At 39.9% G+C, this 25,511-nt stretch overlaps 4 protein-coding genes, 1 long non-coding RNA gene and 1 pseudogene across 7 annotated transcripts; 5 read left to right on the top strand and 1 right to left on the bottom strand.

Annotated features, from left to right (window-relative positions):
- Nucleotides 1–914: 914 nt before the first annotated feature.
- On the top strand, nucleotides 915–2,707 carry LOC116259005 (peroxidase P7-like). The gene is made up of 4 exons (XM_031636585.2): nucleotides 915–1,191; nucleotides 1,381–1,572; nucleotides 1,723–1,888; nucleotides 2,107–2,707. Exons 1-4 carry the CDS (start codon nucleotides 979–981, stop codon nucleotides 2,496–2,498), a joined length of 963 nt encoding a protein of 320 aa, XP_031492445.1. The 5' UTR covers nucleotides 915–978; the 3' UTR covers nucleotides 2,499–2,707.
- Nucleotides 2,708–6,829: 4,122 nt separating this feature from the next.
- LOC116259006 (peroxidase P7-like) lies at nucleotides 6,830–8,545 on the top strand. The gene is made up of 4 exons (XM_031636586.2): nucleotides 6,830–7,075; nucleotides 7,256–7,447; nucleotides 7,647–7,812; nucleotides 7,886–8,545. Exons 1-4 carry the CDS (start codon nucleotides 6,863–6,865, stop codon nucleotides 8,275–8,277), a joined length of 963 nt encoding a protein of 320 aa, XP_031492446.1. The 5' UTR covers nucleotides 6,830–6,862; the 3' UTR covers nucleotides 8,278–8,545.
- A 2,771-nt stretch (nucleotides 8,546–11,316) lies between these two features.
- LOC116259721 (peroxidase P7-like) lies at nucleotides 11,317–13,263 on the top strand. The gene is made up of 4 exons (XM_031637634.2): nucleotides 11,317–11,561; nucleotides 12,011–12,202; nucleotides 12,382–12,547; nucleotides 12,730–13,263. Exons 1-4 carry the CDS (start codon nucleotides 11,346–11,348, stop codon nucleotides 13,122–13,124), a joined length of 969 nt encoding a protein of 322 aa, XP_031493494.1. The 5' UTR covers nucleotides 11,317–11,345; the 3' UTR covers nucleotides 13,125–13,263.
- Nucleotides 13,131–24,088, bottom strand: LOC116259724 (uncharacterized). 3 transcript variants are annotated; one of them, XR_007574030.1, is made up of 5 exons: nucleotides 23,951–24,088; nucleotides 22,061–22,168; nucleotides 15,570–15,665; nucleotides 13,536–13,808; nucleotides 13,131–13,268 (listed from the first exon to the last, which is right to left on the bottom strand). It is a non-coding gene; the product is annotated as an uncharacterized LOC116259724 (long non-coding RNA). The 3 variants fall into 3 exon arrangements; XR_004173963.2 differs by lacking the exon at nucleotides 13,536–13,808 and having other exon boundaries at nucleotides 13,134–13,268; XR_004173964.1 differs by lacking the exons at nucleotides 13,131–13,268; nucleotides 13,536–13,808; nucleotides 15,570–15,665 and adding an exon at nucleotides 18,303–18,415.
- On the top strand, nucleotides 16,353–18,257 carry LOC116259719 (peroxidase P7-like). The gene is made up of 4 exons (XM_031637632.2): nucleotides 16,353–16,745; nucleotides 17,150–17,341; nucleotides 17,520–17,685; nucleotides 17,860–18,257. Exons 1-4 carry the CDS (start codon nucleotides 16,530–16,532, stop codon nucleotides 18,252–18,254), a joined length of 969 nt encoding a protein of 322 aa, XP_031493492.1. The 5' UTR covers nucleotides 16,353–16,529; the 3' UTR covers nucleotides 18,255–18,257.
- On the top strand, nucleotides 22,487–24,412 carry LOC116259723 (peroxidase P7-like; annotated as a pseudogene).
- The last annotated feature ends 1,099 nt before the right edge of the window (nucleotides 24,413–25,511 follow it).

The following is a 25,511-nucleotide window of genomic DNA, read 5'->3' as shown; positions in this document are numbered from 1 at the left end:
CTCTACTTAACATCACAGCAACTTTTCAAAGACAATACATCCAGGAAATTATGCACCAATATCTTGTTACTCTACTATATTACAGCTGCCAATTCTACCATTCAGCAGTACCATGGGTGTCTCAGGTTTTGAAGATTTTGGAGATTTCTCAACAGTCCAGCATGGTGGTGCTTCGATCGAATTTGGTAAGTTGTAGGGAACAAAATGTGAATCGGAAGCAGAAAGATGCGTGGTAATCAGAACACGGAACCGGCCATTCCAGATGCTTAGATGCTTCGAAAGCTGAAAACCAAAAAAATAGAAAAATCATCATTGTTTCTGGCTTTAGAAAAGGAGAGTGGTTGGTTAGTTGGCTAACGAATCCCTTGGACAATTAAAGATAATTGGTTTGACATCGTTCATATATATAGAATCATAGATATACCTAAACTAGTTCTTTCTATATGGCACAATGCTTTTACCTCATTTGAATGCTTATATAATGATAAAGTAGACTGCGATCCATCAAGAGAAGACAAACCAAGCACAGGAAAAAAGAACTGATCAGAGAGAGAGAGAGAGAGAGAGGTCAATGGATACTACTGCACAAAAAAGATAAAAAGGTTATACTGTACTGACCTAGACCACCTGCTTCATATGAGTCAATTAGGTTGGTGCCTAGGGTTCTAAGCAATGCACGCTATACCTATCGACTTGGATAACTGTTCCCCAGGTTGATAGTTTACTTGGATAACTCTTCCTGTTATAGTTCTTTATTTTTTCTGTGTAATGGAAGAAGAAAGTTAGAAAAGATGAAAAGACTGTTTCTATATTGACTAGATCACGTATCTGCTTAATTAGCATGGACCCATTTGGATCGAGTCAATGGGATTAACACGTATATATGAAGCCTCGACATTATCAATAGACAGCCAACCATCTGCAAAACACATCTTGCGCCTTAAGCAAAGGCAATTCTACACTTGGGCACTCGAAACAATGGCTTCCTCCTCTTTTCATGCTCCCACCCTGGTCTCCATTTTAGTGCTTCTTCTCGGCAATTCCCGTGCTCAGCTCACCCCTGACTTCTACGAAGACTCCTGCCCTGACCTCCTCAACATAGTTCAGGCTCAGGTTGAGATTGCTGTTCAGAACGAGAAGAGGATGGGAGCTTCTCTGCTTCGCCTGTTCTTCCATGATTGCTTCGTTAATGTACTGAATCGTCCCAACCATGTTCCTTCTGCTACTAAACAACTTTTTTTCGTGTTTATTTGTTCTTTCATACCATCAGATATCATCACAACATGAGTTATTTTGTCAGGCTAGCTAGTGCTCTTGTCTCTCTCTATTGTACTTATATATTAACATATTTATTGATTTTATTTTGCTTATGTGCTGCAGGGATGTGATGGCTCTATTCTTCTGGATGATACCCCAACATTAATTGGCGAAAAGAATGCAGCTCCAAATGCAAACTCCGTCAGAGGGTTTGAGGTGATTGATGTCATCAAGGCTGCAGTTGAGGAGGCCTGCCCTGGTGTTGTATCCTGTGCTGACATCCTAGCCATCACTGCTAAAGACTCTGTTGTTCAGGTGAGACTAACAGAGACTGGTACTTCCTTTTCTTTTAGAGAAACCAATGAATGGTGTGTTGATCTTCATGAAAAGAGCATGTAACTAAACATGGTAGAACAATTTTCTGCAAATTATTCATGTGAATTGATTGCATGAATTTTGAGACAGTTGGGAGGCCCTGATTGGGAAGTGAAGCTTGGGAGGAGAGATGCCATGACGGCCAGCCAAGCTGCAGCTAACAGCAGCATCCCACCACCCACAAGTAACCTGGATCAACTCATCTCTAAATATGCAGCACAAGGGCTCTCTGCGCAAGATATGGTTGCTCTATCAGGTGCTCATCCATCTCTCTCACTCTCCTTCTCCGTTAGTTAGTCTCTCTCTCTCTGTCTATATATATATATATATATATATATATATATATATATATTATATATAATATATATATATATATATATATATATATATATATATATATATATAATATATATATATATATATATATATATATATATATATTATGTATCCCTCTAACACCTCATGTGAAAGCAGGTGCTCACACCATTGGCCAAGCAAGGTGCACCACCTTCAGAAATCACATTTATCAAGAAACCAACATAGATAGCTTCTTCGCTAACACAAGGAAGCCAAATTGCCCAGGCACACCAGGCCAAGGAGACAACAATTTGGCACCTCTTGACATCCAAACTCCAACACTCTTTGACAACAGCTACTTCGTCAACCTGGTCGCCATGAAGGGCCTCCTTCATTCTGACCAAGAGCTCTTCAATGGCGGCTCCACGGACGCCATAGTTCAGAACTATAGCCAAAACCCAGATGCCTTCATCCAAGACTTCATCACAGCCATGATCAAGATGGGAGACATCAATCCTCTTACTGGCTCCGATGGAGAAATCAGGACCAACTGCAGGCTGGTGAATTAGAAAGAGCTTGTGGGCTTTCTTGATCACTTCTTGGTCAGAAAAGATATGCATCAGCAGTGAATAATTTGCATGGCTACTGTGACCCAACCCTCTTGGAAATTATTGCTTTCTTAATGTATTCTTTCGCATTTTCCAGTAAACAATGAATAAAAAGTGTGGTTTTGTCCTTGTTTAAGGGCAAGATCTTCTTACCGTCTTGCGAAATTAAATTCCCTCATGTTCAGATATTTCAATGCTCTGATTGTGGAACATTTTAGTGCAGATTTTTCTTTTGCAGATGTTAAGACAGCTTTTATTAGATTGTTCCCAATTTTGTTGGTACTCCTACGCACATCTTTCCGAAATTACTGTCCTTCCTTTTGTACCCACAAAGTTCTATCGATTATCGAACACTCACCATAAAAGTTCGGCCTTTTCCAGATGGCTATTAGGGAGTGAGTTGCGTAAAGAAGGTCCTTTTAATCTTTTCACCTTTTTTTTTTTTTTTGTCTTTATGAAAAGTTTTCTTTTGCTATTATACTCGCACTAAAATTTCATGCACCATGGCGTAACCAGCTTCGCACTTTAAGGCGGAAGTCAAAAACCTATCTTTTACAAAAAAGTTAAAAAGGAATCCAATGCGATTCAGCTTTTACAATTTGAACCTGCCCAGACGCTCTCTTAATTTGTTTAACTCATATGGTACAACATGGTTAATTTAGAAGCATTAGTAAACATTATTCAATCACATTCAACATTTTCTTTCGCAAAATTAAAGGGGACATTCCCCTTCTCTTTTAAGCAAAACTATGCCAGCAAAATTAAGACGGAATGGGTCTTCTTCCTTGAAGCATAATACCTTTCAGTCGCGATATCCAACCAGCATTGTTAGAGAGGATTGTTCTTCAGCCTGGGAGATCTTCGTATTATCCAACCAGTCAAGGAGAAGGTTTATTTCAGCAGCATCGCCTCCACAGTCCCCATTCAAAGTTTTCTAAACCAAAAGGACCATTATCTTCGTCTTTCCCGACGGCCTCTATGCAGGTCCTGTCATCCTTCTACGAACTAGGATATCAATTAGAGGGTCTTGCTGATCATGGCGAGGAATGGACTCACAAACCACCCCAGACGCTAGCCAAAAATAGAAACCGCTGCACTCTCTTCTTCGCCTTCCACGGCAGGGACCTGAAGACGTCCTTACATGCACTCCACACCACTTTTCTAAAGCCAGCTTAGCTTGCTCATGGAACTGTGTGCGTAATCATGTTTCTGCACCACCATGCCGAAACAAAACTATCCAGTAGTTTTTCAGTGACTTTGGATTAAGCTTCACCTGATGCCATCTTATAGTTCCTCTCTGAACATCCATCCAAGAGATCTTTGCTCTACCAAATTTTCTGACTACATAGTTCCAACAATCAATGACCAAGTTAGAGCCACTCTCACACTTTGTTAACGCTCAAGAGAATAAAAACAAGAAAAAAAAGAAGAACACACTGTGCTTCGGACACAATGTTCTCGTACATCCATGACTAGCAGTTTTCACTATCGTAACAGAACAAAGCACAAGCAAAACAGCACCCTCATAAACAAGAGTTCAAGGAAAAACATGTGAAGTAAAAAAAAAAACATAAATGCCCTTACAGCAAAAAAGTGCCTTAATAAATTAGAAGAGACTATCAAACATGGATCAGGCTCTACACTCCAACACTCAACATAGCAGAGAACACATGAGTTTGCTAAGGAAATTCCTCTCTTTTGTATTCTGTCAATAGTGAGAAGCCTCTCTTCACTAGAAACATAAGGCAACCAGCACGCTCAAGGAGGAGCCTTACTCTTCCTGCTAAAAATACTCCATCTCTAATGAAACAGTTACATTCGTTCTATGAAATACACTTAAAAAATTAGAGCAGAAATATTAGTTGTTATGTTACATGAGCTGTAAGCTTTTGAGAAAGGTTGTTGAAATGGTTACCATCGTTATGTTAACCAAAAAAGTACATAATTCAAAGAGTCTACATATGTATTTGCACGTCGATGTGACTGTTTTTGTTAAAAAATTTTCGAAGAAGGGGTTTATCATGTTCCACGTTGTAATCGGGAAAAAAGCAACAGTCTCGCTGGACACGTAACATCACAACCATAAAAATATATTAATAAGATGATACATTAAAAGCTACGAGTGGTCCAAATTTGATCCATTGACTTTAGGTGAGTTTGGGTGAGCGGATGAATTTTCACCAGGCCAAAGTCTCCTTCCTTCTTGCATCCTTTTAAATTTTAGAGCTGCTTTTTTAGGGTGATGTTTTTAATCTTCAACTTACATATAATGTTTTCCTTTCTAGCACAAAAAGTTGGTACTATAAAACAAGGCTTGCCCATCAGGTCTGAGTCACATATGGGACTAGAATCCCGATTCAATTGGACACTGATTTGAAATCAATCGACCATAAGCTATTCTTTACTAAAGTTTCCAATTGGATATATACCATATATTTGCATTCCTACCCAGATCGGCAACGAGAACAGCGGAAGACTGGCGAGGTCAAGTCAAGGATCGAGCAGTGGGCAGCACTGACTTTAGCTTGTGAAAGTTAAGGGCGTCGTCACTTAGTATTGTTCTCTTGTTCAATTTCATTAAAGATCCTGTATGACCAGTTCATGACCGTTACTTATACATCATAAATAGTGAGCCTTCTTCCACCTTCTATCCAACCATTGACCAGTTCACGATCGTTACTTATACATCATAAATAGTGGAGCCTCCTTCCATCTTCTGTCTAACCATCCTATCGTTTTTCATCAATTCTTAACGCAACGAGGAAGAGAGAAGGTCTGCCATTATAGGTCCATTAATGCTTACATCTGCGCAGCCCAAAAACTTTAATTAGTCGCCTTTTGCAGTTCGTTATCTTTTGAAACATTCAGATCCGCGTGAAACGGATACTAATGCGGCAATTTCAAACTTCAACTATATGCTACGGAAACCCTCCAACCTTTAAAAGTATGCTATGCTTTAATCTGCACAAAGAGAAGATCGCACTGGTAAATATATATAAACATGAACAAATAGCGTGTTCAACAGCATATGGTTGGATTAACTTTCAATTCTGCATGTTGAGATATACTTTAGTTAATGATGCAATTAACATCAGGTGGAGTTGATTTAAATTTTCAGGGTAAGGGGTTTTTTCCAACGGCCTCTGAAGAGAGGTTTTGCCCGTAGTTCACTGTGCATACTTCGGAACTCTTATGATATAAGGGAGGAGTGTACTGGAACATGACAATGATCACTAGTATCATAACCTAGAACCACCTGCAGACCATCTTGCAGCCTAATGTGCTATCCTCCCTACGGGCAAGAAAAAAAAATTGCACAACAAAACATAGTAGGACATCACAATTTTTTTGGGGTTAATTATTTTTATCAAAAGCTTAGAATATAGTAAATATTGGTGATGGACTAACGCGTCTGAACATGGACAAGTGTCTGCAGTAATAGACTTGGTCAGAAAGAAGCTACCTGTGCTGTGAATTGCAAGTTATGGGTCGTATGTCACTATTAATTAAGATGATAAAGTCACTAATCAACAAAAATCTGACCTTTTCCTTTTGAAGTTTGGAGTAATCTCTAGTTAACATCATTACCAACTTTTCGAAGACAATGTGTGAAGGAAATTATTACCAAGTCTTCTTCCCCATGATGTTTCTCCGAAAAGCCAACTCCACCTTTCAGCATCATAGGTACGTCTCTCAGTTTTTTTATGATTTTGGAAATTTCTGGAAAATCTAGCATTGTGGTGCTTCAGATTGTTCAATTGTAGAGAACAATACGTGAATTGGAAGCTGGAGGAAAGCGGCCATTCCAAATCTTTAGATGCTTCGAGAGGTGCAAACCAAACCATCACCGTCATTCCCAATTTCACAGAGAGAGAGAGAGAGAGAGAGAGAGAGAGGGATCCACGAAGAGTAATGCAGTACAACTAAAAAAAAGTGCTGTAAAGTACTGAATCTACTGATATAGAACACCTGCTTCATTGTGGGTTAATTTGGTTGGTGACACGGGTTCCTGTCTAGGTGACCCCAAATCATTCAACATCAAAACAAGTACTCATGTACATTGATTTTTACTCCGAAAAATCTTCCTGTTATAGAAGATCCTTCATAACGCGGAAAAGATCGAAAGAAAGTCTCTACATTGACTCGGTAACCAGCACTGCAGTGACCACATGGTTAATGCTTAATTAGCATGGACCACCTTGGATAGAGTCAATGGAATTCACTTGTACATATGAAGCCTGAACATTATAAATAGGCAACCAACTTCTGCAAAACACATCTTGTGCCTTGAGCAAAAGCAATTCTGCAGTTGGGTAGTCAAGACAATGGCTTCCTTCTCTGGTCTTGCACTCACTCTGCTCTCCGTTGTAGCTCTTCTCCTCGGCAATTCCCATGCTCAGCTCACCCCTAACTTCTACGAAGACTCCTGCCCCGACCTCCTCTCCATAGTTCAGGCTCAGGTTGAGATTGCCATTAAGAACGAGAAGAGGATGGGGGCATCTCTGCTTCGTCTGTTCTTCCACGATTGCTTTGTTAATGTACGGAATCTTCCCCACCACGTTCTTTTTGCTACCAAACAACTTCGTTTTGTATTCACAGTTCTCGCATACCATTAGATATCATCAGAATTTATTTTATCTGTCCAATGCTTTCTGTCTTTTTCTCTCATAAAGAGATATGAACAAATTTATTGATTGTATTTTGCTTCTGTGCTGTAGGGATGCGATGGCTCTGTTCTTCTTGATGATACCCCAGCTTTCGTTGGAGAGAAGAATGCAGCCCCAAACGCAAACTCTGTCAGAGGGTTTGAGGTGATTGATGTCATCAAGGCTGCAGTTGAGGAAGCCTGCCCTGGGGTCGTCTCCTGCGCTGACATACTAGCCATCAGTGCTAGAGACTCGGTTGTTCAGGTGAGAGAGTAATAAAGGATGGTGCATCCTTTTTGTTTCTTTTTTTTCTTTGGAGCAAGAAAGCAGAGGCTAGAGAAACCATTGAATAGTCGGTTGGTCTTAATAATAATAATAATAATAATAATAATAATAAACATGCATGGTAGAAAATTTTCTGCAAATTATTCATGTGAATTGATTGCATCAATTTTTGAAACAGTTGGGAGGCCCTGATTGGCAAGTGAAGCTTGGGAGAAGGGATGCCAGGACAGCCAGTCAAGCTGCAGCAAATAGCAGCATCCCACCCCCCACAAGCAATCTTAGTGAGCTCATCTCTAGCTATGCAGCACAAGGGCTCTCTGTGCAAGATATGGTTGCTCTATCAGGTACTGCATATTCAACTCTCTCTCGCAGCCTCGCTCTCTCTTTCTCTCTTTCTAACTCCTTGTGCGAAAGCAGGGGCTCACACTATTGGTAAAGCAAGGTGCACCACCTTCAGAAACCGCATTTACGAAGAAGCCAACATAGACAGCTTCTTTTCTAACACAAGGAAGCCAAACTGCCCGGGCACACCTGGCCAAGGAGACGACAATTTGGCACCTCTTGACATCCAAACTCCAACACGTTTTGACAACAGCTACTTCGTCAACCTGGTCGCCAGGAAAGGCCTCCTTCATTCTGACCAAGCACTCTTCAATGGCGGCTCCACGGATACCATTGTTCAGAACTACAGCCAAAACCCCGATGCCTTCATCCAAGACTTCATCACAGCGATGATCAAGATGGGAGACATCAAGCCTCTTACTGGCTGCAGTGGAGAAATCAGGACCAACTGCAGAAGGTTGAATTAGGACGGGCTTGTTTTCTTTACTTCTTGGTCAGAAAGTTAGGATTTGCTTCAATGACGAATAATTTTGTACCATGATTTAGGGCGTGATCGATCCTTAATGTGTTCTTTCTCATTTTGCAGTTAACAATTAGTAGGAAGTGTGGTTTATTTTGTCTTCGTTTAAGGGAAATATCATTTTCCCTTGTGTTGAAAGCTCCCCCATGTTCAAAATTTCAAAAATTTCACTTCCCTGATTATGGAACATGTGCTCTTACCAGACTTACCAGACTCTGCCACTTGAGTTCCAAATTTAAACCAGTATCTTCTTTTCTTTTTCGTAGCAAGCAGATGTTAAAAAAACTATTACTAGATTGTTTCAAGAGAAGCAAAGGCTTGACGTGCTCAGCATAATGCTACACTAATGTTGTATTATGAGGATTATCAAATACGTGGGAGTCGCTACATCTTGCCTTGTTTTTATTAGGAGCGACCTACTTTGCATGAAAGCCCGAGGCCTACGTAGAGAATCTTGCTAGTCTATGCTTTAGATTAATACTGGCCATATGAAACAAAGAGTTAACCAACATGGACATTGACCACATGCATCGCATGCAACTGAAATCGAGTTGCGTGCACCACGTGGTGCACACAACAAGTATACACACAACGTTTTTAAATGGACAAAAAGGAAGCAGTTGATGTATTTTAGAATTTTTTATGAATAATTTTACATTTTAGTTCGCTTTTAATTTTTTCATAACCCCTTCTTGCCTTCATAAAAAAAGTTCTTCATTTTGTTTAGTCAAAGATATTGTGATCATTGTAGACTTTTGTACTAATTTTTGTAAACAAAGGTGTGCATATAACCAGTTTCGATTGCATGCATGTTCCGGCCTTGACACCGAACATGCAACTTATATGTCCGATTCTTCACACAGTCTCGCGTTAGGGGTATTTTGGTCACTTTCGAAAAGCAAAGAGTACTTGAATGATTTTGAAATAAAGGTCAGTTTGGTCATTTTGACTGCTAAACATGCAACTAGCCTCAGGGTGGCCCCTTTTGGTCCATGTAGCCTTCTTCGCCCATAACTAATGCTGACAGCATTATAATTATATATATTATTTTTAATGAGGAGGTCGCATTTTACTATAAGAAATATATTAGGTTTGTTTACCATAACAACGGACGAAAAAAAGGAGGTAGAAGTATTTCTGTCGCCATATTTTAGTCTGATTAGAGTCATAAACGGCTTAGTCTGAAGTTGCACTTTTAAGTACTCTAGATATAAATGATTATCTGGAAGTACGTAAGATAATCATTTGCGTAAGATATAAATTATTATGAAGTACTTGTGCGCTAGCTGCTACTTATCTGGAGCAACCTGCTCCGGCATATATAAAAGCGGAAGACCTATACGTAGAGAATCTAGTTAGTCCTTGCATTCCATAGTTCATGCATTAAATATTAGGCACATGAGACAGAAACTAGCAGATGTGTACATTACTGACCATGCATCCAATGCAACTGCCTCTTTTTGACGGCATTACAATTAATTATATTCAATTGAATAAGGTGGTCTTATTTTTTTGCAAGAAATATTAGGTCTATTCACCATAATAGAAGCATTCAACTTAGGGCCATGATTTAGTTGACTATATATGCATGGAGTCAATGGTAACAGTGATGCTAAAGAAAACCGACAATATCAGGGGAGGAACTAGGATTTCTTTTTCTTAAAGATATGAAAGCAATAAATAGTATGACTAAATAAAAATTTTGATTATTTTTTTTACAAGGGCGAAAAACATTTTCCAAGATTTTCTTGGGTGCCATATTCAAATTTCTAAAAATTGTTTTTTAAAACGTTAGAGGGGCGATGGCCACTACCGGCCCTAGATTCACCTCTTGTCAATATATTTTGGTAGGTGCAATTTGATTAGGGAAGGAGCAAGTAATTACTTCATTTGGATGAACTGCGATTAATTACTCGAAGATTTGCGATCGATCAAATTGCAAGTATTAAGTTGCGCTTCATTTTCTTCATCTCATATGTCCTCGTCTTGGTTTGGGCAAATGTTCAAGTGTTCACCTTTTTTAAGTCCTCGCTCTCTTCCAGTCAAAATGGTGGGACGTCAGTCATTAGGTCAATTATGTGGGCACTGCCCATCTGCACTACAAACGGTGGCCGATGCAATTGAGTTGAAGGAGTTAACATAAGTTCACCTTCCTCCCAAAGAAACCCTGAAAGCTGAGGTTGAGGGGAAGGAGCTTTGGCGTCATTGGTATATCTCCACTCCAAACATGCCTGGAATGGAAAAACAGCTGTTCAGATCTTTTACTTCTTGGTGATCCCCAACACTTTATTTGCATTCTGCGCTGGAACACTTCATTTGCATTCTGCGCTGGAACACTGATTAGTAGAATAGAGGGAGGGAGCAGGGGCAGAGCTAAGGGGGCTTGCATAGGCCCTGGCTCCGTCATAATTTTAAAAAAAAAAAAATTACATCTAAATTTTAAAAAATTTTACTTGTCTTATATAATATAAAACATTTGAAAAATAAAATTTCGGCCAGTGTCAAAATTTAGAAACTTAAATTCGGCCAACCTCATAAAAAATTTCTCGCTCTGCCCCTAGGAGGGAGAGAGCTGATCAAGCCACCAATTCATCGACCTTGTTAACATGAATCAGAACCTTGTTAACACAAATCGCAAACACGAACCTACACTCATCTGTCTACATAATATTTGGTAAATCTACTCCACTGTAATTACTAATGAGCAATGAAGCCAAGTATTGCTTACTCCTCGACGGTGAAGGTAGAAGAAAGAGGGCAGGTGATATAACAAGTAAGTATATGCACACCCCAAGGCCTGCTCTCTTGAACCAGGAAAGTCATCGGTTTAGGTGTGGCGAGAGAGAGATACATAGAGAGATTTGTTGAAGGCAGGTTGAATGAGGTCAAGATGTTTTGGCATTTCATGGAGCCAACGTGTTATAAATAAGCTGCACTCCCTTCTTCAGTTCATAACAAGCCTTAATATCTTCTGCCTATAGCTGAAAGGAAGTACTAATAGCCATTTTAGTGGCCATGGCTTCTTTCTCTGTATTTGTTGCGGTTGCCATCACCATTCTGGGCCTCCTCATTCAAGGAAGCTCCCATCCCCAACTCTCCCCTGATTTCTACAGTGACACTTGTCCTGACCTCCTCCCTATCATTCAGCATCAGGTTCAGTTAGCGGTGGCTGAAGAGAGGAGGATGGGTGCTTCCCTACTTCGCCTTTTCTTCCATGACTGCTTTGTCAATGTACTCTCTCTCTCTCTCTCTCTTTTACAGACATGGAGAATATGAATATTATGCACCAACAGACCATGCTACCTGTGCCATTAGTCTAAAACAGGGTTGAGAATTGAACTGAAGTGTTCTGTGGCTTTAAAGGGAAAGGTGGAACATGGCAAACAAAAGAATCGTGCTTATTGACTTCTACTAAAAGTTAGCATTTTGATTGCCATTCTGAAAAATGTGTACCTGTTATGAGGAAAGTATGCAGGAAAACGAATCCAAGTTTTTGGCATTAGGGACAAAAACATGGCCCTCAATGGAAACGTCTCTACTTTTGTTGTCATTCATGTCCTTTCCAGAAGAGTTTTTGTTTTGTTTTTCATTCCCCGGTTGTTCGGACAATTGTAATAAATTCCCTACTTTGGCTTATTCTGTTGCAGATATGCTGATCATGGCTTCATCTTTTGTTGCAGGGGTGTGATGCTTCGGTGCTCTTGGACGATACACCGACGTTCATTGGAGAAAAGAATGCTGTTCCAAATAAAAACTCCATTAGAGGGTTTGAGGCCATTGATGCCATCAAGGCTGCAGTGGAGGAGGCCTGCCCTGGTGTTGTTTCTTGTGCTGACATCCTAACCATCACTGCCAGAGATTCAGTTGTTGAAGTGAGTTCTCAGAAATATATAGTTGACGGATTGAGGATTTTCATTAACGTCTCCTTGAACAGAAATGGAGACTTCTATTTTTCAAATTTTTTTATTTTGTGCGCCTTTGCTATATAAGTTTTCCAATTATGAAAGAACAGAATGATACGGATTTGTTTTATATATACTACCTCAAACAGTTAGGAGGGCCATACTGGGATGTGAAATTGGGAAGAAGGGACGCCAGAACGGCAAGCCAGGCAGCGGCAAACACCAGCATTCCACCTCCCACCGGCAGCCTCGATCAACTCATCACTAGCTTTCATGCACAGGGCCTCTCTGTTCAGGATATGGTTGCACTGTCAGGTTCTACACCACTCTCTCTCTCTCTCTCTCTCTCTCTCTCAGACGCAATTATTAACATAAATATATATATTATGCTTCTAAGATCTTGCCACTATGAATTGAAATTTCAACAGTAGGAGATTTTACATTGGGTACAACTTTGAGGATTAATTGTGACTGTTTACTGCCTATTGTGAAAGCAGGGGCACACACCATTGGCTTGGCAAGATGCACCAACTTTAGAAACCGCACCTACCATGAGAAGAACATAAATGGGCTCTTTGCCAGAGAAAAGCAAGAGAGCTGCCCAAGAACTGCTGGCCATGGAGACAACAATTTGGCGCCTCTCGATCTGCAGACTCCTACAGCCTTTGACAATTATTACTACAAGAATCTGCTTGTCTATAAGGGCCTCCTCCACTCTGACCAGCAGCTCTTCAATGGCGGATCCACCGACTCCATAGTTCACGCTTACGCCGAAAACCCAGATGCCTTCTATTCCGATTTCATTGCAGCGATGATCAAGATGGGAGATAACAAACCCCTCACTGGTACTGATGGAGAGATAAGGATGGAATGCAGGAAGGTGAACTATTGACAAAAGATGTTGGGGGCCTTGTACGTTCAATGGTCCAAATGATCATGTGTGCCTTAAAGCAGTCTTTGTCCGTTAGAGTCTGCTGGTTCTTCGTGTCGCTTTTACCTTTGTTTTTTTTTCTCTGTTAATAACTGTTCGACGAATCTGTAAAGGCAAGAGAAGGTTGTATTTTAGGAGTTCAATCTTTGCAAATTTGAATAAATAGAATTTGGGTTTTCAATGTCTTCTCTAAAAACTCATCTCCCCCATATCGAGATGTTTATATGTGTGAGTGAGCAATTCTAACACAGTCAGCTCGAGGAGGACTCAAATGATAGCCTCATACAGCTTCTATGTTGTCCTCTGTTTTCTTTGTGAAGAACATTAATGACTCATATGCGGTTAAGCCCACAGAGAGGAGAGATCGCTTACCATGGACTGCAGAGTGGTCGATGAATGCTTAGAATTAGTAGTGGCCTGCTGCAGATTGGGCACAAATGAACGAGCCGACTGCTTAATGTTCCATATTGTAGTATGGCAACTCTGGTGGACTCGCAATCAAGCTGCCCATGGTAATTGGCAGCACCCATCCATTCGTAGCATTACGAATAGGATTTGGAAGATAGGACAGAGGGTGGTTGAGGCGATCTTTTCGCAGGAGGATGACTGACAACTGATTCAACTATGGTGGTCCACTGGTATTTTCTGTCGTAAAGGACAAAAAATACATAAGGACGATCACACTCTTCAAATTGTTCATAATAGAATTAACCTAGGGTTAATGGTGCATGCAGTCTAGTGGGACAGGGATGTTGAGCTTACAAGTCGGTAAGTAGAATGACTCACAGTGGGGGATACTGCTAAAATGCACCTGCTGGAGTTTTGGTTAGGTAAGATGCTGAACAGCTCAAGACGCCTCACGATCATATCCTCTAACAACGGTTCGAAATGAAGAATACGAGCCATGATTGAAGGACGCAGAACCATTCCAGCAAGATAGATCATTTTCAGAAAGTGTTATGAAAGAACCAATGTAGATGATCACTTTCCATCAGTGGATGCAGGTCAACAACTCTTGATTTATGGTCAGCAAGATGGATGCGACAATGGCGGGTAGTTATTGCATTTTTTGTTTGCCTACTAGCAGATGGGCAGTAATGTTTCTTCTCGCTTAATCCTAGGCTATGGGCAGTAATGTTTAGGCTCTTTGCTCAATGGTCTCTGTCTTGAGTTACGATGGGTGAGGGTTTTTGCTCCCATGTTTTTTCTTGTAAATATAATTTTTTTGGCAATAAAGGTGAGGAGCCTACCTCCAGCAATCCATTATTGGAAAAGAGCAAAACTTTTGATAAAAATTCTCAAATAGCGCCTAATGAACAATCAGTTTATGATAAAAATGACAAAAATACCTCTACTAAAGAACCAGCCCTCTCTTGGCTTATGGAAGACATTTCCGTCTTTTGGAGTAGTATTTTCGTCATCAAAAAGTATAACTAATAACTTTTAAAACTTGAATAGTGATTTGTTAAACATTTTGAGACTTTTTTTTTTTTCCAAACTTTGACGCTTTTATGATTCTAGTCCTACAAGTGTGATCAAAGTTAGGTTTGGCTTGTAGAGATAGTTTAGTTGTGGATTATTAAACCTAACGTGTACCAAACTTTTTACTTGCTACGCAAAATAAATCTTAAAAACACATAAAATATTTTTATTAAAGCTCAAACGGACATGTATCGGTATAATTTATTAAAAGCACAATTAATAACACCCTTCCTCTATTGAAAAAGTCAACGTAAATTACCTTTTTCTCGAAGGAAATGATCATAATCTGAGCTTTTCTACTATATTTAGAGGGTGTTTGATGGTTTGGAATGTTGATTCATTTCAAAATCCTAATTTCTCTTTATCAAACTGGAATGAAATAAAACTTTCATATTTGAGTTTCTTAATTCGGAAAACAAATACCCTGTTTGTTTAATAATTCCAATTTCTTAAAAAATGAGTATTTTGATTTTAAAATTCAATAATTCTGGATATATCAAAGGGCCTCTAAAAGATTGTTGTCCATGCAACATTATCATAGCATTATCATTACGTTCAATACACCTTGGTGGATCGTGTGGCTATGTAGATAGAAATTCAAATTTCTAAAATGCAGATATTGTTTGATGGATTAAATTTTAAAAATTATCATTAAAACACGGTCGCCATAAGAATACTAAGGATAGTTTATGGTACATAAATGATGCATAGTGATTTTAACAACTGTGGAGCTTGAGCTGTCAATGACTATTTTTAACCCGCATGTATATATATATTCAAATCCGCCTAAAACTTAATTTCTCTGATCTTTACAGGGAAAAGGTTGACAATAGAGGTCGGGCATGAAACGGATAAAGCAGAAAATTGATGCTTACTTTGTCAAAAAAAAAAAAAAAAAAAAAAAAAAAAAAAAAAAGGCTCTACCTGGAGATATCGGCGGGCGGCGGCCGTCAACTTAAGAGATAAATGATTCTGAAGTACTTGTGCGGCTAGCTGCTACTTTTCTGGAGAAACCTGCTCCTGCAAATATAAAAGCGCAAGACATATACGTAGAGAATCTAGCTTCCCATGCATTCCCTAGTTTATGCCTTAAAACATTAGACACACGAAACAAAAACTAGCAGAGACATGTATACTGGCCATGCAACTGCTTGCTTTTGACGGCATTACAATTAATTATATTCAATTCAATGAGGCGGTCGCATTTTACTATAAGAAATATTAGGCTTATTCACCATAATAGAAGCATTCAACTTGTGGCCATGATTTAGTTGACTGTGTATGTATGGGGTCAATGGTGAAAGTGATAATAAAAAAACCATCAGTATCAGAAGTAGAGATAGGATTTTTTTTTCTCAAGGGGCTGAAAGTAGGACAAAATAAACTTTCGACGTTTTTTCTTACAAGGGAAAATTACATTTTCCAAGATTTTTATGGTTGCCAAACTAAAATTTGTACAGATTTTTAAGAGACAAGTTTTTGTTTTTTTTATGGAGCCAACGTGTTTACCTACACTCATCTGTTGACCTATTATTTGGTAAATCTAATCCATTGTAATTACTATGAGCAATGCAACCAAGTTCTGATTAATCTTCCAAAGAGAAGGTAAAAGAAAGAGGGCAGGTAACACAACTAATAATTATAGGCACAACCCAAGGCCTGCTCTATAGAACCAGGAAGTCATCGGTTTAGGTACGGGGAGAGAGAGAGAGAGAGAGATCCAAAGAGATTTGTTGAAGGCAGGTTGAATGAGGTCAAGATGTTTCGACATTTTATGGAGCCAACGTGTTATAAATAAGCTGCACTCCCTCCTTCAGTTCATAACAAGCCTTAATATATTCAGCCTATAGACGATAGGAAGTAGTAATCGCCATTTTAGTGGCCATGGCTTCTTTCTCTGCATTTGTTGTGGTTGCTATCACCATTCTGGGCCTCCTGATTCAAGGAAGCTCCCATCCCCAACTCTCCTCTGATTTCTACAGTGACATTTGTCCTGACCTCCTCCCTATCATCCAGCGTCAGGTTCAATTAGCAGTGGCTGAAGAGAGGAGGATGGGAGCTTCCCTACTTCGCCTCTTCTTCCATGACTGCTTTGTCAATGTACTCTCTCTCTCTTGTCTCTCTCTTACAGACATGTAGAATATGAATATCATGCACCAACAGAGAAATCCGCACCACAAGCTACCTGTGCCATTAGTGCTGAAACAGGGTTCAGGATTGAGCTAAAGTGTTCTGTGGCTTAGAAGGGAAAGGAAAGAACCTGGCAAAGAAAAAAGTCGTGCTTATAGAGTTCCACTAGAAGTTGGCATTTTGATTGCCAGTCTGCAAAATGTGTACACCTTATCAGGAAACTAAGTAGGAAACAGAATCCAATTTTTTGGCATTAGGGGCAAAAACATGGTCCTCAATGAAAATTCCTCGATTGTTCGACAATTATTTTAAATTCTCTACTTTGGCTCATTCTGTTGCAGATCTAATGGCCATGGCTTTCTCTTTTGTTGCAGGGATGTGATGCTTCGGTGCTCTTGGACGATACACCGACATTCACTGGAGAAAAGAATGCTGCTCCAAATAAAAACTCAATTAGAGGGTTCGAAGTCATTGATGCCATCAAGGCTGCAGTGGAGGAGGCCTGCCCTGGTGTTGTTTCTTGTGCTGACATCCTAACCATCACTGCTAGAGATTCAGTTGTTGAGGTGAGTTCTCGGAAATAAATAGTTGACGGTTTGAGGATTTTCATTAACTTGTTTTGAACAGAAACGGAGACTTCTATGTTACAAACTTTTTTATTTTGTGCGCCTTTGCTATAAAAGTTTTCCAATTATGAAAGAACAGAATGATACGGTTTTGTTTTATATATACTTCCTCAAACAGTTAGGAGGGCCATACTGGGATGTGAAATTGGGAAGAAGGGACGCCAGAACGGCAAGCCAGGCAGCTGCAAACACCAGCATTCCACCTCCCACCAACAGCCTCGATCAACTCATCACTAGCTTTCATGCACAGGGCCTCTCGGTTCAGGATATGGTTGCACTGTCAGGTTCTACACCACTCTCTCCCTTTCTCTCTCTCAGAGACAATCGTTGACATAAATATATATATTATGCTTCTAAGATCTTGCCACTATGAATTGAAATTTCAACAGTAGGAGATTTTACATTGGTTACAACTTTGAGGATTAATTGTGACTGTTTACTGCCTATTGTGAAAGCAGGGGCACACACCATTGGCTTGGCAAGATGCACCAACTTTAGAAACCGCACCTACCATGAGAAGAACATAAATGGGTTCTTTGCCAAAGAAAGGCAAGAGAGATGCCCAAGAATTGTAGGCCATGGAGACAACAATTTGGCCCCCCTGGATGTGCAAACCCCAACAGTCTTTGACAACAACTACTACAAGAAGCTGCTTGGCTACAAGGGCCTTCTGCACTCTGACCAGCAGCTCTTCAATGGCGGACCCACCGACTCCATAGTTCACACTTACGCCGAAAACCCTGATGCCTTCTATGCAGATTTCATTGCAGCGATGATCAAGATGGGAGATAACAAACCCCTCACTGGTACTGATGGAGAGATAAGGATGGAATGCAGGAAGGTGAACTATTGACAAAAGATGTTGGGGACCTCGTACGTTCAATGGTCCAAATGATCATGTCATGTGTGCCCTAAGCAGTCTTTGTCCGTTAGATTGTGCTGGTTCTTCGTGTTGCTTTTTATCTTTGTTTTTCTTTTTTCTCTGTTAATAACTGTCCGACGAATCTGTCAAGGCTAGAGAAAAAAAGAAAGTTGTATTTGAGGAGTTCACTCTTTGCAAATTTGAATAAATAGAATTTGGGTCTTCAATGTCTACTCTAAAACTCATCTCCCCCATATCTGAAATGTTTGTATGCAGTCAACTCGAAAAGGACTCAAATAATAGTCTTCGTACAGCTTCTGTGTTGTCCTCTGTTTTCTTGGTGAAGAACATTCATATGCGGTTAAGCCCACAGAGAGGGAGAGATTGCTTACCATGGACTGCTGACCGGTCGATGAATGCTTCGAATTAGCAGCGGAAAAAAGTATAAACAAAAACAAACATCAGGTAAATGTCCCAATAATGTTTGCCGTTATATTTTCGTCAGTGAAAATCCACTGGCATTGACACTACCAATGTCTTTGCACCTTTTCTTAAGAATCATGATTATAAGTGAGAATCTTTAGTGACGTCCATGGAACCCAAGTGTGAAATCTGCTATGAGTAAACTATCTTTTATGTATAAAGTCGCAGGCTGCACACAAGCGAAAGCGAAATTAAGGCTGGCCACCAGGTACTCGGTACTTGGCCCCGGCATGTTATCTGGTTGGCGCGGGTGGGCTAGATAAGTTTGATTCGATAATTTATTTTTAAATTTTTTTATTAATATATATATATGTATATAATATTTTATTATAATTAATTATAATTATATATTATTTTATATTAAAAAATATATTTTTAAATTTAAGGGGGTCTGGCTCGAGACCAGGCTTGAGCTCAGGCTCAGGCTCAGGTTTTTCGAGTCGGGTTGAGCCGGCCTGAGCCTGACTCGTTATCGGGCTAGGCCGACCCAATGCCCAGGCTTAAGCGAAATCAAGCTTGAGTTGGGCTAGCTTAAACTCAACTCAACTGGAAAAACCCGATCTCGAACTCAAGTGGAGCTCGATAGAACAAGCTCAAAATCCACTCTTCACTCATTTAACTTGTTCAACTTGTTTATGTTAAGCATGTTTCCGTTTCTTTTAACTTGTTTAACTCATTAACTCTTTAACTTGTTTATCTTGTTTAGTTGCTATTACTTAACCATTTTCTTATTGCAATTCAACATTCATTGTGCAATCGAGCCGAGTCATGTTTAAACTAGTCAAGTTCTTACAAGTCAAACTCAATTCATATATTTAACATTTCAAACATGCATTTGCATTTGAACTCAAGCTCAACTCGTCTACAAACAAGTTGAGTTCAAGTTGAGTTTTGATAAGCGAGTTGGAGTCGAACTCGAGCTGGCTCGACTCATCATGCAGCCATAAAAATACACACATATTGAAAATTATATATTTGCGCCTTCTAAAAATATAAAGTCTAGATGGCACACTAATTGTTTAAATGTAACTTTTTTAAAAAATGTATCCACATATATGGTTTTAGATGTCGACCAAAAGCATACTTTAGCTAAGCTCAGCTTGAACAACTCGCTCTATGTTTTGAAAAAGTACTTAACAAATGGTTTGACACGGAATTGCATTATGAAATAATGGGCATATAAAGTAGTGGAGTTATTCGGGACGGTTGTCCAAATAACTTCTTTCTGAAAGGCGCTCTTAAACTTACTTGCATGTTGCATACTTGAATTTTTTTCCGAAAAAAGTTGGCAAAAGACGCCAAGGTTTGGGCAAATAACAAATAGCTAATCTTTAAAAGTTAGCGAAAGGAGCAAAACTTTTGATAAAAATTCTCAAATAGCGCCCACTGACAGGAAACATCAATTTAAGATAAAAATGACAAAAATACCTCTAGTGAAGAACCAACCCTCTCTTGGCTTATGAAAGATATTTTTGCGTTTTTTGGAGTACTAGTATTTTCACCATCTTATATTAATAACTAGTGTTTTCTACTAGTAGGTTTCTCTTCGCTAATTTCTCTCAAAAGTCTTAACTTTTAAAACTTGACAGTGATTTGTTAAACATTTTGAGACTTTGTATATTTTTTTTTTCAAATTTTGATGCTTTCATGATTCTAGTCCTACAAGTGCGATCAAAGTTGGGGTTGGTTCGTAGAGATAGTTTAGTTTTGGATTACTAAACCTAACATGTACCAAACTTTTTAGTTGCTATGAAAGTAAATCTGAAAAATACAAAAATAAAAGCAAACGGACATGTGTCGGGTTAATTTATTAAAAGCACAAATATATATACACGCGCGCACACACACACACACTAGCTAGGTGAATAATTTATATGACGGCTTAATTAGCTAAGCAATAATTATTTAAGTAATTTTGAAGCGACCTCTCTTTCACGGGACATCTAAACTTCCTTGGCTTGTTTCTCCCTCTCTCTATTGAAAAGGTCGACGTAAATTATCTTTTTCTCTAAGCAAATCATCATATCTTCTCTACTAGATTAAAGGAATGTTGCCAATCGAGCATTATCATTATTTTCAATATATCTTGGTGGATCGTGTGGCGAATTCAAATTTCTAGAATGTAGATACTCTAAGATGGCTAAAATTTAAAGATTATCATTAAAACCAGGTCGATGGCTATAGACATACTAATAGACATACTAACGATGGTTTATGGTACATAAATGGTTCATAGTGATTTTGACAAGGGTTTATACACTTTCACTGACTGATTTTTAACCATTGGCAAGTCCTGCATTCGGCGGATTTGAATATATTGTTTCTCACGGCGGGCGGCAGCCGTCAACTTCTTGTAAGTACATAAGAGTTAAGACAAATGGTTAGGAAGTCCTTATGCGGCTAGCTTCCTAGTTATCTGGAGCAACCTGCTCCTGCATATATATATATATATATATATATATATATATATATATATATAAGTCGGAGACCTATACGTAGAGAATCTAGCAAGTCCTTGCATTCCATGCATTAACTATAGCACATTAGACCAACTTTAGCAGACATATATATTGACCATGCAACTGCTTCCTTTTGACGGCATTACATTAGGATTTGTTTTTTTGATAGGGACTGAAGGTGATAAGTAGTATGACTAAATAAAATTTTTGACATTTAAATTTTTTTACAAGGGTGAATTACATTTTTCGAGATTTTTGTAGGGGACAAATTAAATTTTCTAAAAGACAAAGGTAAAATTTTGTTTTGTAAAACTTGGGAGGGGCCAAGACACCAGGATTTCTTTTTTTTAAGGAGCACTTGAGTTGGCAACATAAGTTTGGTGTGGGCCTAGCATGTAATTTTTGAGTCACGTCAACATGATGTTAAAATAAGATTTTTGTTGGGCTGATGTGGGCAATGGCCATACCAGCCAACAAGTAGCCCCGCCAGTAGGCCAAGGCCCCTAGCTTTGCCTCTAGTCAATATATTTTGGCATGCAAAATTTGGTTAGGAAAGACACAAGCATGGGTTAATTTGGATGAACTGTTATTAATTAGTTGAAGATTTGAGATCGATCTAATCTCAAGTATGAAGTTGCTTTTGATGTCTTGATCCCACCATGCAGTGCGTGGGAGTTTGGGGCAAGTTCAAGTGTTCACCTGTTTAAGACTTTCTTTCATGGACATAGTGTAGCAGGTCAGACTGGTAGATGGTAAAAGCTTGGTCATTAGTTCGATCGTTGTGAGCACAATTTATCTGGCTACAAATAGTGGTAAACGCTACTTTCAAGTTTAAGGGAGTAAAGGAAAGTTTACCTTGGTCTCAAAGGTTTTGGCCTCTTTGAAGTATTTCCACCAAAGCTTGGAAAACCACCTGTTCAGCTTTTTCCATTTCTTGGCGATCCCGAACACTTTGATTACATTCTGCACCGAAGAGTAATCTTCAATGGATTAGTAGAATAAAGGGAGGAAGAGATATCAAATCATGGACTGTTAACTAGAATCAGAACCATGTTCACATAAATCGCAAGCACCAACCCTACACTCATCTGTTTACCTAATATTTGGTAAATCTGCTCCACTGTAATTACTAATGAGCAATGAAACCAAGTATTGATTACTCCTAGATTGTGAAGGTAGAAGAAAGAGAGCAGGTGATATAACAAGTAATTATATGCACACCCCAAGGACTGCTCTGTTGAACTAGGAAAAACATCGGTTTAGGTGTGGAGAAAAAGAGATACATAGAGATTTGTTGAAGGCAGGTTGAATGAGGTCAAGAAGTTTTGGCATTTTATGGAGCCAACGTGTTATAAATAAGCTGCACTCCTTCCTTCAGTTCATAACAAGCCTCGATATCTTCAGCTATAGCTGATAGGAAGTACTAATCGCCATTTTAGTGGACATGGCTTCTTTCTCTGCATTTGTTGTGGTTGCTACCACCATTCTAGGCCTCCTCATTCAAGGAAGCTCCCATCCCCAACTCTCCTCTGATTTCTACAGTGACATTTGTCCTGACCTCCTCCCTATCATCCAGCGTCAGGTTCAATTAGCAGTGGCTGAAGAGAGGAGGATGGGAGCTTCCCTACTTCGCCTCTTCTTCCATGACTGCTTTGTCAATGTACTCTCTCTCTCTCTTGTCTCTCTCTTACAGACATGTAGAATATGAATATCATGCACCAACAGAGGAATCCGCACCACAAGCTACCTCTGCCATTAGTGCTGAAACAGGGTTCAGGATTGAGCTAAAGTGTTCTGTGGCTTAAAAGGGAAAGGAGGAACCTGGAAAAGAAAAGAATCGTGCTTATAGAGTTCCACTAGAAGTTGGCATTTTGATTGCCAGTCTGAAAACTGTGTACACCTTAACAGGAAACTAAGCAGGAAAGAGAATCCAATTTTTTGGCATTAGGGCCAAAAACATGGTCCTCAGTGGAAATTCCTCGATTGTTCGACAATTGTTGTAAATTCTCTACTTTGGCTCATTCTGTTGCAGATCTAATGGCCATGGCTTTCTCTTTTGTTGCAGGGATGTGATGCTTCGGTGCTCTTGGACGATACACCGACATTCACTGGAGAAAAGAATGCTGCTCCAAATAAAAACTCAATTAGAGGGTTTGAAGTCATTGATGCCATCAAGGCTGCAGTGGAGGAGACTTGCCCCGGTGTTGTTTCTTGTGCTGACATCCTAACCATCAGTGCCAGAGATTCAGTTGTTGAGGTGAGTTCTCAGAAATAAATAGTTGACGGTTTGAGGATTTTCATTAACTTCTTTTGAACAGAAACGGAGACTTCTATTTTACAAATTTTTGTATTGAGCGCCTTTGCTGTAAAAGTTTTCCAGTTATGAAAGAACAGAATGATAAGGATTTGTTTTATATATACTTCGTCAAACAGTTAGGAGGGCCATACTGGGATGTGAAATTGGGAAGAAGGGACGCCAGAACGGCGAGCCAGGCAGCTGCAAACACCAGCATTCCACCTCCCACCAACAGCCTCGATCAACTCATCACTAGCTTTCATGCACAGGGCCTCTCAGTTCAGGATATGGTTGCACTGTCAGGTTCTACACCACTCTCTCCCTTTCTCTTCCTCTCTCAGAAACAATTATTAACATAAATATAGATATTATTCTTCTAAGATCTTGCTAATATGAATTGAAATTTCAACAGTATGAGATTTTACATTGGGTAGAAGTTTGAGGATTACTTGTGACTGTCTGTTGCTTATTGTGAAAGCAGGGGCACACACCATTGGCTTGGCAAGATGCACCAACTTTAGAAACCGCACCTACCATGAGAAGAACATAAATGGGTTCTTTGCCAAAGAAAGGCAAGAGAGCTGCCCAAGCATTGTGGGCCATGGAGACAACAATTTGGCCCCCTCGATGTGCAATCCCCAACAGTCTTTGACAACAATTACTACAAGAACCTGCTTGGCTACAAGGGCCTCCTGCACTCTGACCAGCAGCTCTTCAATGGCGGATCCACCGACTCCATAGTTCACGCTTACGCCGAAAACCCTGATGCCTTCTATGCAGATTTCATTGCAGCGATGATCAAGATGGGAGATAACAAACCCCTCACTGGTACTGATGGAGAGATAAGGATGGAATGCCGGAAGGTGAACCATTGACAAAATATGTTGGGGACCTTGTACGTTCAATGGTCCAAATGATCATGTGTGTCCTAAGCAGTCTTTGTCCGTTAGATTGTGCTGGTTCTTCGTGTTGCTTTTTATCTTTGTTTTTCTTTTTTCTCTGTTAATAACTGTCCGACGAATCTGTCAAGGCTAGAGAAAAAAGAAGGTTATATTTATTGGAGAGGAAAATCAGTTTGATCAGTTTGCTGATTTTCAGGAATCAACAAAATCTTTCCTATACATCAAAAAGGAAAATCAGAAGGTGAAATTTTAGGAAAGAAATTATATTCTTTCCTAAGATTGTGATCTCTCAATCCCAAAATTTGTGGGATTTGTATATGCCTGTAAAGTTGTATAAATACCTCACCATATGTGAAATGAATGATTAAGTTGGCTCACTCATCTTTTTTTTCTCTCGTTTCATCACGTTCTTCTTCACATGGTATCAGAGCGTGAGACACTCTGAGCAGAAGCGCAAGAGAGCTGCTCCTCACTCGAGCGTCCTCCTTTCTTGGGTTGAAAAGAGAAAAACATCCCAATCTCTGCCCGCTTGAGCCCTTGCCCGTTTTTCAGAGTCACTCCTCTGTTCTGTCCGCCTGAGCGTTCTGCTCAGCCCGCCCCTGCATCGTCCGCTCGAGCGTCCTTCTCATCCGCTCGCTCAAAGGCTCTGCGCCCGCTTCTCATTCCGTGAGACTTCAAATCGTTTGGGTCATTCCGTGAGGATTCTGCTATCCCCAACCATCCCCAAAACGTTTCCGCTGCTGCTGTCTGCCCGAGCTCGAGCTGTTCGCTCCGTTTTGCTTCAGAACCGCTCCTTTGTTCGCTCTGCCCGAGCGAGCGATCTCCTCTGTCCGCTCGACTCCCAACTCCGTTTGCTCCTAAATCGCCGGCTCGAGCGCTCGCTCCTGCACCGCCCGAGCGAGCGATCTGCTCGGTACTAGGGCTTCCTTTCTCTCTGAATGAGGCGAGAGTGTGCAAAGAGAAATAGGATTCCTTCTCTGCTGTGACCATCTGACGGTGATTCCCTCTCATGCTGCCCGAGTGATTTCTTCTCCTTTGTGTCTGGACTGCCATCGCCCTTCGCCAGAGCATCCTGCTGGAGCGGTACTGCCGCTCCACCCGCTCGAAC

This window comes from Nymphaea colorata, chromosome 8, assembly GCF_008831285.2.
Source record: "Nymphaea colorata isolate Beijing-Zhang1983 chromosome 8, ASM883128v2, whole genome shotgun sequence".
NCBI lineage: Eukaryota > Viridiplantae > Streptophyta > Magnoliopsida > Nymphaeales > Nymphaeaceae > Nymphaea > Nymphaea colorata.
Note: the sequence above shows the minus strand (reverse complement) of the source record. Positions and strands in the feature narration are given on the sequence as shown.

Coding starts and splice junctions, on each gene's coding strand:
- LOC116259005 (XM_031636585.2), top strand. CDS start 979: ATGGCTTCCTCCTCTTTTCATGCTCCCACCCTGGTCTCCATTTTAGTG. Junction 1,192..1,380: donor TCCATGATTGCTTCGTTAAT/GTACTGAATCGT, acceptor TATGTGCTGCAG/GGATGTGATGGCTCTATTCT. Junction 1,889..2,106: donor AGATATGGTTGCTCTATCAG/GTGCTCATCCAT, acceptor ATGTGAAAGCAG/GTGCTCACACCATTGGCCAA.
- LOC116259006 (XM_031636586.2), top strand. CDS start 6,863: ATGGCTTCCTTCTCTGGTCTTGCACTCACTCTGCTCTCCGTTGTAGCT. Junction 7,076..7,255: donor TCCACGATTGCTTTGTTAAT/GTACGGAATCTT, acceptor TCTGTGCTGTAG/GGATGCGATGGCTCTGTTCT. Junction 7,813..7,885: donor AGATATGGTTGCTCTATCAG/GTACTGCATATT, acceptor GTGCGAAAGCAG/GGGCTCACACTATTGGTAAA.
- LOC116259721 (XM_031637634.2), top strand. CDS start 11,346: ATGGCTTCTTTCTCTGTATTTGTTGCGGTTGCCATCACCATTCTGGGC. Junction 11,562..12,010: donor TCCATGACTGCTTTGTCAAT/GTACTCTCTCTC, acceptor CTTTTGTTGCAG/GGGTGTGATGCTTCGGTGCT. Junction 12,203..12,381: donor CCAGAGATTCAGTTGTTGAA/GTGAGTTCTCAG, acceptor TACCTCAAACAG/TTAGGAGGGCCATACTGGGA.
- LOC116259719 (XM_031637632.2), top strand. CDS start 16,530: ATGGCTTCTTTCTCTGCATTTGTTGTGGTTGCTATCACCATTCTGGGC. Junction 17,342..17,519: donor CTAGAGATTCAGTTGTTGAG/GTGAGTTCTCGG, acceptor TTCCTCAAACAG/TTAGGAGGGCCATACTGGGA. Junction 17,686..17,859: donor GGATATGGTTGCACTGTCAG/GTTCTACACCAC, acceptor TTGTGAAAGCAG/GGGCACACACCATTGGCTTG.